At 36.1% G+C, this 16,834-nt stretch overlaps 1 protein-coding gene across 1 annotated transcript in view; it reads left to right on the top strand.

Annotated features, from left to right (window-relative positions):
- Positions 1–16,834, top strand: part of CACNA2D3 (calcium voltage-gated channel auxiliary subunit alpha2delta 3) — a 409,143-nt gene that overhangs the window by 362,002 nt on the left and 30,307 nt on the right. The window contains exons 28-31 of the mRNA XM_054387292.1: positions 7,608–7,669; positions 8,047–8,091; positions 12,259–12,321; positions 15,666–15,736. Of these exons, the coding sequence (XP_054243267.1) occupies positions 7,608–7,669; positions 8,047–8,091; positions 12,259–12,321; positions 15,666–15,736 (241 nt within the window). The remainder of the gene's footprint in view (positions 1–7,607; positions 7,670–8,046; positions 8,092–12,258; positions 12,322–15,665; positions 15,737–16,834) is intronic.

Below are 16,834 nucleotides of genomic sequence, written 5' to 3'. Positions count from 1 at the left end.
ATGGGTAGCGTTAAAGTTTTCATATCTTGGCTTCTAGGTCAGTAGTAGAACAGAAAGGATTGAACTGACATGGGAGAAACTGAACAGAGACCTCATATGTTCATGGCTGCCGTAACGCTTATCTTTAATGTCTCATCCAAAGTATTCTCTGCTTGGCAGCAGGACAACTTGTAGCCATTCTGCTAGGACGGGATTTCAGTTTAGGAGGGATGAGCCTCTTTGGAAATCAGAGTAATAGAAGCTTTGACCATTTCTGAAATGAGCCCTTCCCACAGTGCTGAGATGTAGATGTGGACTTTTTTTTTTTTTTTCAGCACAATTAGGTAGCAGCCAAGATCAAGTCTGAAAAGAAGAAAATACCATCAAGGTTTGAACATGTTGTATTTTAGTTAAAAGTGAAAGCCAAAAGCCTGATGTGTCTGAAGAGAATCTGGTCACAGTCTCCAAGAGTTCATATACATATCCTAATTTCTGGATGTTTATCTGAACTTCAAGCCTCTTAGTGTTTATTAATTGCAAATTTGAAACTGCTTGAAACCTTTTGGCTGAGATGTGAAAGGTATACTGGCTAAGCTACTCTGAACTAAGATCTCAGCAGTAAGAAGTAAACCCTTTTTGGAGAACTTGAAAAAGTCATGGATCTTCCCATAAGATTTATAAAGGTGCTTACATATATATACTGTTCTTATTTTTCGTTTTGGTCATGGGATGTACTTTAATATTGCCAAAAAATGAGTAAGAACACCCTATGAAAGTAAAAAATTGGTTAGGGAGTTATTAAAATACCATCACTGCTTCATTATTTCAGTGTTACTGTGGTCAGATTTCAGTCTTTGCATGCTTCCTGTACCATCAGACTTCAGAAATATTTGTCAGAGTAGTGGCCATGTGGGGGGATGATGGAAGAAAGCTGAGAGTTCATAGGAACTCTCTATATAAGTTTTGCCACCAGTTTTCTTTATGATGGCACTTGCCTTCTCCTTGCATGCTACTGAAGCATTCCTGAGGCTAATTAAAAATACTACCCGACCCACTTTTCTTTGTTCTTTCTTTCTGAATTATTTTGGTTTTGGGCAATGGAATAAACCAGGTGTCAGTAGGTGTCAAGTATTTTCTAAAAGTCACAGGGAGGATGCTTCAGACACCAGACAGGGCTTAACCTTGTCCCACCTTACACTCCTCAAACTGTGCAATCTAAACCACTATTTTATATTATCAATATACTCTTTGTATTTCTCAGGAACATGGTATATATCTTTCCAGTGAAGTGCACTTAGTGTGGCTTTGCATGCCAAGTGGTTAACTCCCTCCAGTCCTATGGGAAGGTTTTTTTCCCCCCCTTTTTTCCCCCCCTTTTTTTCCCCCCTTTTTTCCCCCCCTTTTCCCCCCCCCCCTTTTTTCCCACCCTTTTTTCCCACCCTTTTTTCCCCACCCTTTTTTCCCACCCTTTTTTCCCACCCTTTTTTCCCCACCCTTTTTTCCCCCCCTTTTTTCTCCCCCTTTTTTCTCCCCCTTTTTTCTCCCCCTTTTTTCTCCCCCTTTTTTCTCCCCCTTTTTTCTCCCCCTTTTTTCTCCCCCTTTTTTCTCCCCCTTTTTTCTCCCCCTTTTTTCTCCCCCTTTTTTCTCCCCCTTTTTTCCCCCCCTTTTTTCCCCCCCTTTTTTCCCCCCCTATTTTCCCCCCTTTTTTCCCCCCCTTTTCCCCCCTCTTTTCCCCCCCTTTACCCCCCTTCCCCCCCTTTTCTCCCCCCCTTTTCTCCCCTCCTTTTCTCCCCTCCTTTTCTCCCCTCCTTTTCTCCCCTCCTTTTTTCCCCTCCTTTTCTCCCCCCCTTCCCCCCCCCCTTTTTCCCCCCTTTGTCCTCTTTTTTCTCTTTTTTATTTTCTCTTTTTTCTCTCTCCCTCTCTCTCTCTCTCCTTCTTTCTCTCCTTTCTCCTTTCTTCTTTCTCCTTTCTCCTTTCTTCTTTCTCCTTTCTCCTTTCTCTCTTTCTCTTTTTGGGTTTATTTTTTTTATTATTTTTTAAAAGTACAAATGGATTCCCAAGTAGCTCCCTTGAGCTGTGCTCCTGATACATAAAGTTTATCACGGAGTAAGTGAGTAGATTTCTGTGGGACCCCTTTGTTAGGGTTGGCAGCACACCAGGTACTATCTTGTAAAGTTTAAAATGCAGCATAACTGTCTGAATGATAATTTACAGATAACCTGTTTTCCTCCAAGCTCCTTAGTGAAGCCTCCTGAAAAGGCAATGGACTTTAAGTCAAAAGCATCTATGTTTTTTTATGTTTTCACTCAATTTATATCTTTTTTGTGTTTCCTCCTGCTCCTGCTGCTACTTCATTAGTCCTCCAGAAGGAAGATATGTGTCAGGGAGTCAAAGGGAGTCTGGTTTATGATGATGTTCACAGACTGCCCTCCACAGTTCGGTTTGTCAGGGGCTGGCTGCAAACCAAGCCCTTCAGCTGTCCCTGGAGGTTTGAGTTTGGATGAACTTTGGCCTCCCAGCAATCATCATCCTGCTCCCCTTTCAGCCTGGCCTCAAATCATGCTCCCAATGTCTCCTCCCTTTCTGCTTGGCCTCCAGGAAATACCAGTTGCCACTGCCTTCCCTGTATCTTGGGAGTTTCCATCCAGGCAACTTCTTCCACTACTAATTCTAAAAATCTTTGAAAAGAAAATAGCAGGTTTGAGGTCCATAATAAAAGAGGAAGAATTTCAACTTTCCATTGTCTAAGAAGAATGCATCCATTTACATGTTACATTCCAATAATTGGTGTGTTGCTAAAATCTTATGACATATTATGAAATATGAAAACTGACTTCCAGAACAAACTGATAATTATGCAGGACTTAAAAATATATGTGTAGGTGTGGTCACTTCACTTGTTTGGTGATAGGCAGAAAAAGGTAAGATACTAGTAATAAATACAGGATTTGAATCTTCACTTAGTTAAGTAATTAAATCTTAAAAACAAACCCAAAAAAACTCCTATCACATTACAGAGGACAGTGTGTGACTACCAATAGTCTCTTATCCAAATGCATAACTGATATTTTGCTGGGGTAGGGACTATAATATAGGAAAAACAGAAGACAATGCACAACTGCTGAACAGTTTGACCCAGCTTTTTATTAATTTCACTCTTTTTCCACAGGCTATTTCTAATGATCCATTATGAAGAGGGCTGGTATCACTGTCTTCATTGAGGTTGCCCAACACTTCCAATTATAAACTCATGTTTTCAGTATATTACAAAATAGCCAGGTTTAGACTGTTAGCTGATTTTTTTTTTTTTTGGTTGGTTTTGTTTTTTCTTTTGTTTGTTTGGTTTTTGTTGTGGTGGGTACTTGATTCAGGTTCAAACCTGGATTAAAAACAAAAAACCTAAAATTTTTCATGTTAAAAGAAAATTCTGGGGATTTTCTTTTTGAAGAGAGAAACTGAAGTAAATGGGCTGGAGTGAGAAGATGAAGGTATGGCTAGAATGGAAAAGATCACTGAGAGCAAGAAGGAAACTGAATGAAGTGTGAAATTTGGAAGGGTGTAACTGCATTTTACTGTGCAAGTTAACCGAAGCTGGTATTAGAAGCAGTCTGGGAAGTGTGCATTTCACGACTGCTCCATTCATATTTTTTATATATTCTGCATGTGATGAAAGAATGACTGTCAGTGGGAATATAACTATGTTGGATGATACCGGGGCATAACTATAATACCTCTTATTTATTAGTTAAGATTATTGGAATTAAGGGGGGAAAATACTTCTGTATATTTTGGTTTTAAATACAACATGTTACACATTTTTTTACATATTTTTAAGATCATCACCTTTAGTGGTGGGAGTCTTCCATTAATCCATACTAGAGGTACTTTTTGGCAGTTATGGTGTTTATTTCTCAGTATTACATGTTGGGGTGTAATATTCAGTGTCTCATTCTTTGGCTGAGCTAAAAACCAAAGACAGAAATTTTGAACTGAACAGTTTTAGAGTATAAACAAAAGAAGTCCAATCAACTTTTTTAAAGTAGTTAAAAGTCGTTCTGGAATAGTTCACATTTAGTCATTAGATATTTTAAAAGATAGTAATAAGAGGTAATAGGAGTAGGCAGGATGAAGAGAATCTTAAGGAATCTAAGCTTAATACACAAAGGTGATACAAATGAAAAAAAAAATCCTGCTACAAATCTGTCTCCAAGATTGCTTATTTTCAAGCCAAAATAAACCTAATTTAAGATAATTCCATCAGAAATAAGAGGCCCAAATATGCTCAAAATGTTGGGTATCTTTTATGTATGGGAAAGAATCTCAGTCCGTACTGTATTCTGTGTGAAAAGGGCAGGGAGATCTTAAGATATTTTTCGAACCTTTCCACTCTAGTGGGTTTATATAGTGTAACTTTCTAGAGATATTTCATAGAATGGAAATCCTTTTAGCTTTTGCTGTTTGGAATCCCCCATTCGTAGGGAGAATCAGGTCTTCTTTTGCCTGAAATAGAAAAGTCTAATCTATTAATTGTCTCTTAATGTAAATCCTAAGAGCTCTTGTAATTCTGTGCACTGAAGTAATTTGTTGAGGAATCTTTTTTGTCCATTTGGTTAATCGTGGAGACCTTGAAACAAACACAAACAATCCTGATCTGTTCTGAGCAGTTATATGTTTTTCTTCATGTTTGCCTTGGTACGAAGCAGCCCTGAGCTCTGTAGCAGTTGAGCACTTCCCAATATAGTTCTATCCTCAAAGCATTCCCCTAAGTGTGAAAAATCGTCCTCAGCCATGGAATCAATGCATAAGGAAATTACTTATTTAACAATGATTATCACTGAGCCAAGAGTTTACTTTTGTAATCCTCAACCATCTGTTATTTCACAGAGTATGCACTACAGAATAGCAACCACTTTATTAAAAGCAAAGAAATCTTAAGGAGTTAACTGTTTTCCATAGGCAGTATTAAAGGTATTTATTTGACTTATCTAAGACAATTTGCTAATATGATTGAAACAGAACCTGGAAGTGCACTTGAAATGGCACATTTTGGGTTATGTGGAGAAAGAGCCTTTATATCCCTCCATTGGCTCCTGCTAGTTCATGTCCTGTATACCTCTATCTTCAGCCAAGCCTTGGTACAAATCATGCAAAATTATTTTGTATCCCTTGGCCATTTTGGTTGAACCAAGCCTACAAATGTTGAAAAATAATTTATAATATACTTTGAAATGTATATTCTATGTAAGATCAGTTGTATTTTTTGTTGATTTAGTGCTATTTTTTAAGTAATACTATTCGTGTTTTCTGGATACCTTCCAGATACCTTCCCTGGAGAGGGTCCGTTTACAAAGGCCTGTAGTGATAGGGTGTAGGGCAATGGTTTCAAATTAAAGAAGAGTAGATTTATGTTGGATGTTAGGAACAAGCTCTTTACCATGAGGGTAATGAAACACTGGAACAGGTTGCCCAAGGTCAGGTAGTTGAGGTCCCATCCTTGCAGATATGCAAGGTTAGGCTTGACAGGGCTCTGGGCAACCTAATATAATGCAGGATGTCCCTGCTCACTACATGGGGTTTGGAATAGATGACCTCTGGAGGTCCCTTCCAAGCCAAACTGTTGTATGATTATTTAATAACTAAATAACTAATCTCTAATTAAGGAAATACTTCACAAGGGAAATATGTAATCCTTTGTGTGTTATACTTAAATTGTTACCATTATGCCACTGTATTACCTTGACAACAGTAGACTAAGTTTATGGTGCATTTCTGTTTTACCTCCTTCAGTGTCAAAGATTAGTGACCGAAGTATCTACTTGTGCATCAAATGTTGATCATATGGCTTGATTCAGGGAGCTTAACAGGACTTTTACTGAGAAGAATCCTTACATGATTGAATGGATTGTTGTATGACACATTTCAAACAGTGATATACCATCCAGAAGCAATATGATTTCCTTGTGGGATGTTCCTGAAAATGTATGGGGTTTATTATCTCCATTTCAGAAAAAGCGAGTAGAATGTGCAGATCACCTGCATGCAAGAGAACATGTGCTGCGTGGCTGTTAGATAACATCTTCTCAGTAACTGTAAAATAAATTACTAGATAATAAAATGTAACTGGAGAGAATCTCTGCTGGGTTTTATTCAAATGGTGAAATGAATTTCCATACTTGCTCTCTTAAGCAAGAACGTCGATGAATGACAGAGAGCAGAAAACTGTTTAGAACCTGCTATAATACAAAAATTCCTTATGTAATTTCACATCTCATTGCATCAGTTCATTACAGATTTCATTTCACCTGCTAACACAAAATAAAATAAAATATATGCATGTGTGAGTTAGCAAAAGCAAGTACCAATAATCTAAATATAAATATGTTTTCAAATTATCCCTGCTGTGGATCCTGGAAGAGGAATGAATAAACGAAATTTTATTCTATTTTTCCAACAGAACTAAATTATTTTGAAATTCTGTTTGTTTTTAAACAAAACATTGTAGCAATGAATTTGCTATAAGTTTGGTCTTCATACTTTAAAGGCTTTAAAAACTGTAGCTTTTTTGAAGAAAATAGTGTATTAAGGTTATAGATTAGTCATCAGAGCCCCGTTCATTCTTTCTGCTCCAGCAGTTGTGTAACCCCTAACCTGACACCTAAGAGCCCACTTGGTACAGGGCCAACACTGAAACACTTTGCAGAAAAGGAAGCTAATTCAGAAGTTTTCAGCACAGATAGATGGATATGTTATCATTCTTTTATTTTAGGCAGGTGAAAACAGAAAATCAATTGCCTTTGGACCTTATGCAAGATAGGATGCACTATGTTGGTTTTCCGCAGAAACATTGCAGTGCTAGGTAGGTCTGACAGGAAGATCAGACTAGGTTGGAAGAAAGGGTCACTGATATTAGGAAAATCATAATCCCACCTGAGGTTATGAGAAATATATGATTTAAACCAGTATCTTGAATCATTATTAGGAAAATTACAAGCTATTAGCATTAGTGTCTTTAAAAAAGAAATACATTTGAGAAACAGTAATGTTAGATACTTCTGTCTGAGAGAATTGCACATTATGTTCTTAATTTCTTTTTTTTCAAGGCATTTTAAATGTTCAAAACAGGCTGCTTGTGCTCCACTGGTAATTTGTGGATTAAATGACCCCAAACCAGATGATTGCTGGAAATGTTAACCAATATTATTGTGTTGTTTCAGTCCCTCTTCACCTGGTTTTGCACAAAACAGAGCGTGTGCTCCTACACTGTTTTATTGGTATCAGTAAAACATAAATTTGAGATGGATGGGAACATCAATATCTTCAGCTCATGGTTCTTTTATGTCAATTCTAGAGATGTGTATAATTTGAATGATGTTTGCCTGTGTATTCTTCATATTATATTAGAAAGTTCTTCACGATGCACCAAACTGTAAATGGTTTAAAATAAGACTGTGTGGTCTCTTCAATTTAATTAGTCATGTGGTTTTTATTCTAGGGATTACTTCTTTTTTGTTATAAGACTGGGTTTTAGTTTGATTAGTTTTAAATAATCATTTTGAAGGCATTAGATGCACTGATTTTATAAGGGGTTTTTTGTTTATTTGTTTGTTTTTAATTAATGTCTTTCACAGCTGTTGGCATCCAGATGAAACTTGAATTTTTCCAGCGGAAATTTTGGACTGCAAGCAGACAGGTATAGTTTAAATTGAATCAACAACAGCTTTCTGACTGTGCAGGTGATGACCTGCAATTTTTTTTTATTTTTACTTTTTTCTTTTAGTAAAAAATCAGAACTATTGTAAAGAAACAATGTAATGGCTAATACCTCTGATTTACTTTCGAGTTCATCATTACAAAGAAAAGATAATTCCAAGGTCAAAACTGGTTGCTTAATTCCATGTTTATGGCAGATAGGAACAGAACTGGTTTGGTGAACGGATTAAAAAAATTCCTAGTAATTTTTGCAAAAATAAAAATGCAATTGATATCATCATGGATTGTTAAAATGCCATATTTTCTAATAATCAAATGAGACATGGAAAATAATTTATTTATTTTTGATATCTCTAGTGTGCATCTCTTGATGGCAGATGTGCAATAAGTTGTGATGATGAGGTAAGTGTTTAACAGATTTTTTTCTGTTTATATCTCTACTGCAGCAGAACATCAAGTTGATTAGTTTGCAGTCTCAAAGTATGTTATATTCGGTGTAATTTAGAATTGCTTTCTAAATTGTCTACTGTTCATTACAAGACTGACAATATGCATTGTAATAACTTGTGCTTTTTGAATCCAGTTTTGAAAGTATTTTGACGCTTTTCTGAGGTATTTGGTATTTTTTTACCACTTTATTGCTCATGTTTGGAGCTGATCTCTGACGTTCTCACTAGAAGTAGTCCTGAATTCAGAGCTGAATCTAAGCAGAACTAATTAAATAGAGCTTCACATCCTCATATACTATGACACTGAAATGTGTTTTGTTGAATATGAGTTCAGGACACAGGTGCAGTGACAATTTTTTTTTAAATATATGAGGTTGAGATAATAAAAAACATTTCAGGGAGAAAGGAAAACTTTAAAACATCAGTAGTTATAAAAGTGGAACCCTTTAAACAGTAATTCATCAACTAGGACCCTAATGATCTAGCAGTTGGAGGACAGATATAGCAATAAATAATAGAAAATAAAATTTGCAGTAAGCCAAAACACAAAGGCCCAATGATAATGACATCTTTGGCAATGAAATGGATCATATCTCAACTACTTCTTGTATTTATAGCTATAACAACTTACAGACTCTTCCATTTAAATCTTGTATCATTTTAATCATGAAGTCAACTTTTCCAAATACGAAGTAATAAAAAAGAAAGGATTTTCACCAAGGTGTGCATGAAAGTGCTTACTTAGCCCAGATTCCAGGCTGTCATTTGCTTATTGACCAATTTTAAGGTCAGCTCATAATGTTAACGACCCCACACTTGTAAGAGAGATCAGATATCTCTTGAAAAAGGTCTGTAGAACTGTTAAGTACCTATGTTTTGGGGACTTGCATTAGTGTAGCTTGGTATAGATTTAACATGCAAGCTTTACCTTGTATTGTTTTCATCAGTGGGTTTCCAGTCATAGCCAACCAGATTGAGAACTGTAGCATCAAGTAGTCCGGCTAAGGTTAGAGGGCTGTATAAAAATTGCTTTGTTTAGCCTGAACTGACATGCTTTTGGGCTTATAAACTGGGCAGAGACTACTTCTGTTATTTGTGATAGCCTTTGTGATAGAATAATGTTATTACATCATTTCTTGTGTAAAACATCCTGCAAAGTGTCCTGCTACTTCATCAAAATAAGCGTATCATAGTTACTGCAAAATTGGTTTTGGTCTGTCCTTTCTAAGAAGCAAGTACACACTGATAAAATTCCAAGGCAGCACAGCCTTTTTTATGGCATTGGAAGTTAATAAGAATAGTTATATACACTACTAAATCACACAGGACTTCTTTTGCCATTGCAAACATACTCAAGGAAAAGACAAGCAGCTTAAAGTCTTTTCAGCTGCCTTCACTTGACAGCATCAGGATCCATGGAAGCACATGGAGAAATGCAGTCATACAGGGAATTAATAGATGAATTTGTGTGTGATACTTTTGATTCTAAAATACAGACATCTAATTTTTCTCTTTTTTTGAGAGCTTTGAATTTACTTGTTTTTTCTTGTTTTCCCTATGTCTCACATTTTATTTCAATGTTCTCTTTCTTTTTTGTTTTTGGTTTCTTAACCTATATTACATTCCATTACTGTTATTGTATATTGAAACTGTGAAAAATACATAGAGGACTTAAACTTGATCAAAGTCACTGTAATTCAAATGTGTTCTCAGACCTCAGTCAACATTCTTGCTGTATTTATTCTGGACTTCATGCCTACTCTGTTTTACAAGCTCAGGGACTCTCCACCTATGGAACATTCCCCTTGAAATACGAAGTTCACTGAACTTGAACTTTTGGGCAAATCTGTACATAGTTCACTTCTAGTACCTCTGAAACATTGTGAATTAAACCTCTTTCATATGACTCTATCTTATGCAAATTCTATTATCCCATGCATTAATCTTGTATCTGAAATACTTTGGTTGAGATCTGCTAATGTATTGAACAAGTAAATGCACCCCACTGCCCTTTGGCACTGCTAAATTTAAGTTACAAATGGGGATTTTTTTTTTTTTAAGTCTAGTGCTGAATATTGAAAGTTATTCTTCTTGCTGGCAAGCAGGTGAATTAATGGTTCTGAATTAATATTTTCCCTTTGTTAATGCTTCTAAAATGGATTGAAATAGAAACCCTCTTATCTTCACATTCCTTCAAAAAGACACAGATTGCATTTATTGCATTTTGCCTGTTTTCAGTAATAATGCTGGAACATCAGTATATTTTAAGATTCTGAATAATGCTAGTGAGTGACTATGATTAGAGATTCGAGACATGGCCACTAATTCTTGAATTGAGGCAGTGTTTTCCCAACTGCATGTAATCCATAAACTATGAAATTAAGCCTACACTTTCTTGTCCAGCGCAACTACTTTTATTTATTTTCTTTACTGTGGTGAAATATTGTTTCCAAAGCACTATCTTTTGAATAATCTTTCATGCGTAAGGACTGCAAAATCTGTATCTTCAAAAGAGCTCTTTGTTGACTTAGCTCCTCTCCTAATAAAGTTAGTGGGAGGTTTATGACTGACTTTGGGGGGAGCAGTGTTCTGGTGTTACAGTCTACTTCTGAAATTCCACCCTTCACACACCATTGAGGTTAAGTAGCTGCCTCTTCTGAATGCATTAGCTCTACTCAATTCTTTGCCAGCATCATCAGCTTTTCACTTCGCATTTGCCAATTTTTGGCTTTCTAGCAGATTAAAGGTTGGAGATGAATTGTTTCAGCTTCCTATTTGACAGATTTTCTGTCACTGTGGGGTGCCTGTAGTTTAGGTTTCCCTATCAGGATTAATATCATGCATTTGTGTTAGGGGAATGACGTTCATTCCAAACTTTTGCCTGATTTGGACTTCTTTTGGTTTTTTTCTTTGTTTGTTTCTTTGGTTTTTTTTGTGTGTTTTTTTTTTTTTTTTTGTCGGTGTGTGTTTGTTTTAAATAAACTTTGAGCCAGTATTTCTGCAAATCTTTCCTCTAACTGTACTAATATGAGGCCAGAATGAGAATCAGACTCATTTAAGCATCTGTATAAAAATCAGACTGCATTTTCACAATGTCTTTTACAATTACTGCTCCATGGAACTGCTATCCTCTATGAAACAGCAGAGAGATTTTTCTGGGCATGGAGAGCATAGCAGTAAGCAAATTTTATCATGTTTCTGTGCAGTATATTTGCAACAGGAAAGGTTTTGAATTAAAAGCAAACCTGTGATGATTCCTATATTGGAAGGCATCTTGCTTTATTCTTTTACATGAATGTTACAGAAAGTCCACAAAACTGATAAAATATTTGCTGATTTAGGAAAGGAAAAAGAAGTTTTAATGCTGAAGTAGGTACTTTCAGTACTGAAGAGAAATTGAGTTATATCCAGGTTCAAGCTGAATCTCGTATTCAAACTCTAAAGTGCAGTAATTAAAACTTTGCCTGTACCAAGCAACTCACTTGAGGTTAAAATAGTGCATGCATGTATGGAGGGAAGCACTGGTTTGGGTTTACCTTTCTTTACACATTTTATGTAACTGACCTACGAAAAGCTAGCTGTCCAGTTCCCAATTAAAAACACAATTTGAAAAGCTTTAGGAGACCTGTGGGGCCTCTTTTACAGAAGTTTCTGGTCCCATCCCCCAATGAACAAATTAAAAAATATTACCTGGTTCCCTGTTGGTTTTCCAGGCTGACACTGTGTTTTCATTAATACATCATTAGGGTAATGACATTGTGCTCATGTTTTTCTCCAAACACAGGAGAAGCCATCAGGAGCAACAAAGTTGCTCCATCAGGAGCCAATGCAAAATAACTTATATGGAAAACTTTTAAGAGTAGTTAATAAAAACACTGACCTTGTTCTTTATATGTTTGCTTATAACTATTTTATATCCTCCCTTTTCCAGCACATCTTTGCATAAGCACTGAATCAGATAACATCCCAAAAGTTAAGACTGCATTCACTTGGAAGTTAACTAAGCCCCTATAACAACCTGAAGTCTTTACCCATCTAGAAGTCACTCAGAATTAGAGTAATTAACTTAGTGCTGCATACTAAAATAAAAAAATTAAAATTGCATTTTATTGTTTTTCAGACAATCAACTGTTACCTAATAGATAACAATGGATTTATTTTAGTCTCTGAAGACTACACACAAGTAAGTGAAATTTTTTGTTTAATCTTCTCATGTAACACATTCATATACAATTACTTGGGGCTTGTTTGGTTTGTTTTTTTTAATAGGCCACTATCTTAAAATGTTAAGGAAAGTAACGTAAAGTAAAACAAGTTCCTTCAACAAGAATGTAAGTTGTTTCTCACAGGAGCTCAGTTTCTGTCTCCCATTGGAGACAAAAATGTACTCTTAAAGGGCTTTTTTTGCTTCAGAATTGTCTGTCTTCCATATGATATTTTTACCCCAAGAAAGAAAAGATTCTCAGTGGCAAAAATGCCTTCACATTTCCAGCAGTCTTTAGTCTGAGTTTCTACACAAAGCTTTTCAGCCTTACTTTTCCAAAAAGCATAGTGTATGGTCCTCAGCGCAGACCATGAAAAGCTCTGCAGTTACCCCAACTTTGCAAGCTCTGGTGTTTAAACAATGAAGTATTATAAGGAATTTGTTTTCTGAACTGGATTACAGTCATTGAAAGATTAAAACTATGAACTCAGCATCACAACAGAGAGGACAAGAATTGACTGATGAGAAGATCATTGAAAACATTATTTTGCTTTGTCTTCATGGAAAATTGTTGAACGATGAATGCATAATCACTCAAACCATCATCATTCTCATTAATTTTTGCCTGAAAAGTGCTGGGATGGTGCCCTAAATATGCCAGAATAGTCTGAAGTTTCATTTCTTTTATATGTTGGGTTTGCAAATAGGAATGTCTACACTCCTCCTTAGCCCTCAGTGAATTATATTCTTTATAACTAGATTTGATACTGAGAAACAGCTCTTTCCAAGCCAATGGGTGGCTTGGAACAGTGACTGGAGCAGAGATAAAAAACTTGAAGTGAAGGGCAAAAAAGAAGCCAAACTGAGCATTTTACTTGTAAATTAATTTTAAATTAAAAGCTTAACTTATTGCAGCTTTGAATCTGATACCTTCTGAAAGAAAACAGTTGAAGGTATTTTTCACCTTTGCGAAGTGCCAAAGTAATTGCAATGTTTCCTCATGATCATTCCTTCTCTTGCTCCATTTTGTCTGATACTTTTGAAGTCTGTTAGCACATTATAAACAAAGGAAATGCAATTTTCTGAAATGATTGCCCTTCCAATGTGTACTAGAGAATTAACTGAGCATACTGTATGCTGTGTCATGCAGTAGCTATTCTTCAAGATATGCCTTCTTAGGTATAAGACTGAGTACTGAAATGGATACTTTTGCTTTACTTTGTGAAATTTATTGTTTCCATCCCTTTAGAATGTCTAGCATGCTCTGGGTATAATTCCAGACTGTATCCCCAAAACAATACAAACTAAAAATATGACAATGCTCAAATATCAACTCCATTATGTTAGAAGCAGCTGTTTTGTTCTGTTTTGTTGGTGGTGTTTTACCCTCTTATGTTTATCTATCAAATCTATATTTCACTTAGTTGAACAATGACCTAACATTTTAGAATAATCTTGAAACGTTTAAAATATTTTTGTCTCATTTTTTCCTCTGTCATTGCATTATTACTCACAGGTACTTAATTGTGACTTGTGTAAGTCAGTTACACTGATCCTGCTAGTTGATAGTTGGCTACAACCAATAAATATCACTAGGAAGAGATTTTCCCTTTGGTAGGTTATCTGATACTATCCATTACAGATTCTCATGGAGAAAGTAGTGTGGGTAAATGAGGGATCAAAACTACACTAGAAATGTGTTAGGATCTAAATATTTAGTTATGACAGATGTAAGTCTACAACAGACAGTAAAGTTGTCTCTGTTCATATAACACAGTAGAGAAATTATAATTGCAATAGTATAATTTTTTATGTGTACTGTGTATATATTGACTTGTGGGTAGTGAATGGGTAGGGTAATGAGAGGATGCTCAGTTGCTCAGATGATTAGTCACTCACATGTCTGGAATCCCTTCAGCACTGTGTTTCTGTGAGCTTTCCAAAAATGATCTGAACTGGTCTACTACTGGAGGTAGTGTAATTCTTATCTAAATTGCAACTAAATCTGAATGTATTAAAAATGATGATAATCTGGGTGTTACTGCGTTGGGGGATAACTAGCATTTGCAAACAGAGCTTTTATGGAGAAAACTGTCACTGAAATATCTTTATAAGACTGAAGCAGAACTTGATAAATCAGGTTTATTACTATCTAAGGTTATACTAGTTCATTTATGATTTGGGCTTTTTGACATTAACAGTTAGAATAATCTTTCTTCACCAGTCAGCTAGGGCTATTAAAGCTGGTATTTTTAGCTATAAAAGCTACAAATGTTCCCCTAGTTTCTAGGAGACTTTAGACACCCGCACGCTTTGGAAAATGTTCCAAGTTTCCCCTGAGTTATAAAAAAAAAAAAAAAAAAAAAGGCAATACTTGCTTTTGAGGTGGAGGAATGCCTTTTTTTGGCTAGGGCTATAACTTTTCTGCCTTCCAAACTCCCAGGTGCATACTTGAGGTCAGCTAAGTTCCTTGTAATGGAATTGGGGTTTAGTTCATACAAAACCTATGGAATTTATGCAATTTGAGAGTGTAATGCCCTTTCCCCCCCATAAATTGTGGGATTTCCCCCTTTAAACAATGCAGAGAACATACCCTATCCTCCTGGGACTTGAGGCTCTAAAATGAAAAAAATGTCTTCCCAAACTAGAAAAATGCTGCACGTGCAGGATTTCCACAGCCATATGAATGGCTGCAGATGATGGAGTCACTTCCGTAGTGCATACCAAATTCATAACTTGAATGTTTGTTTTCTCAACAGAGATTTATTTTCATTAGTCCACTTCTACTGAACAAGGACAAAATGAGTAATTCATCAGGCTGAGTGGTTTAAAGTATGAAATGATTCTGAATGGAGTTAAAATTTATAGGATTGATGAAATGTACTGTTCCAGCTCCTTAAACAGGTCATGCAGGCATTATAAAAAATGCTTTTTAATGACTGTTTATGAAATCCTCTCACAACCTGTTTATATCTTTTTTGAGTAACCTTTTAATCACAAGGCTTTGTGATCAGATTAGTGTGTTTTCTTTACAAGCTCTAGGTTTGTGTGGGGTTTATTTCTGATATTAGATGTTATATAACGTACCTCAATATATTGTTTGAGCTCTCACATCTGCTCAGGGGTAATAATGTAATCCCTATAACTTGCTTGACTGCGAAGCCCTCTTCAATTTTTTATGTACAGCAGTCCTGAAAAAAACTGTCTATGTAACTGTCCAAGCTACTCTTGTCAGGTCCTAGATGATGCCAGTTTAAATTGCATCTAGTGGTGGTTTATGTGTGTCTACACTTCTGATAATTTCTTGCATTTCACTCTTACAGACTGGTTACTTTTTTGGGGAGGTTGAAGGGGCTGTGATGAACAAGTTACTAACAATGGGCTCCTTTAAGAGGTAAGAATTAACTTTGTAACAATAAAATACAATAAACCAAACCCAAAGTCATTTACAAGAAGGGCAAGACCAGCAGCATGGCTGGATTCTCATCTGTACCTCTTTTCCATGTGAGCTGGGTGCAATGATGCCATGCACATTGAATGTTCAGAGTATTGGAGGCAGCCTACAGTAAGTTTCTTGTTAAAAGAAAAGTTTATTTGACTACGATGCTAAACTGTGTGCCTCTCCTGTTCCTGCTGGGTTCAAGTGGAAAAGGGATTGGCCCATATCTGCTGCAGAGTTTTAAATGGTCTTAAAGCAAATCATTGATGCAACATTAAACATTCTGACCTGTAAAAAACTGGTGATTCTTCAAAGTAGGAGATTTCATAAAATGCCCTACTGTTTAAGGGAAGGAGTGTTCTGCCAGTAATTCATTTTCATTTGCATACTAACTCACCTTTGAACATTGTTGTGACTACTGATGTGTTCTTACTATCATAATGACAATAATAAAACAGTGATTTTATATTTTATCCTTTGAAATAGGTTATGCACCCTGGGAAAGAAAGAACTTTTCCCTTTAACCTGTAATTGAACACTGGAGTCTTCATGGCTTTTGCATGGTCTAAGGACTGTTCCTTACACTTTTGTGCTCTTACAGTGTGAGAGAACTGCTGACCATATATCACATTTCTCCTTTTTATTTTCCTGTGCATTTCTAGTATAAGACTCATCAGTGATCTCATCAACCACTGGATTTAGCTATTGCATGTGAGGGGGTATACAGAGGCTCTCCAAACAGATGATTTCTTTGCTTCCTTGGTAAGCCAGCTCTATTAAAGGCAGAAAACTTTCTGTACTGCCTCTGCACATTACAGCTAAATACCACTCCCAGTCAGTGACTCACTGAAGCACCCCAAATCCTAGTTTTCTGAGGGTAACAAGGTTTTCATGTTTAGCACTACACTCTTAGCACATGCTGTAGAAGGAAGTAATACATAGTTACAGACTAGATTCTGTGATGAAAAGATCTTTTTAAACAGGAGAAGCATCATCTTATTTGATTCCGATAAAAAACATACAACCAAACTCAAGGGATAATGCCTTAATTTG

The sequence above is a fragment of the Indicator indicator genome, chromosome 15, assembly GCF_027791375.1.
Source record: "Indicator indicator isolate 239-I01 chromosome 15, UM_Iind_1.1, whole genome shotgun sequence".
NCBI classification, from domain to species: domain Eukaryota; kingdom Metazoa; phylum Chordata; class Aves; order Piciformes; family Indicatoridae; genus Indicator; species Indicator indicator.
The sequence above is the reverse complement of the archived record's forward strand: the minus strand, read 5'-3'. Positions and strand labels throughout refer to the sequence as shown.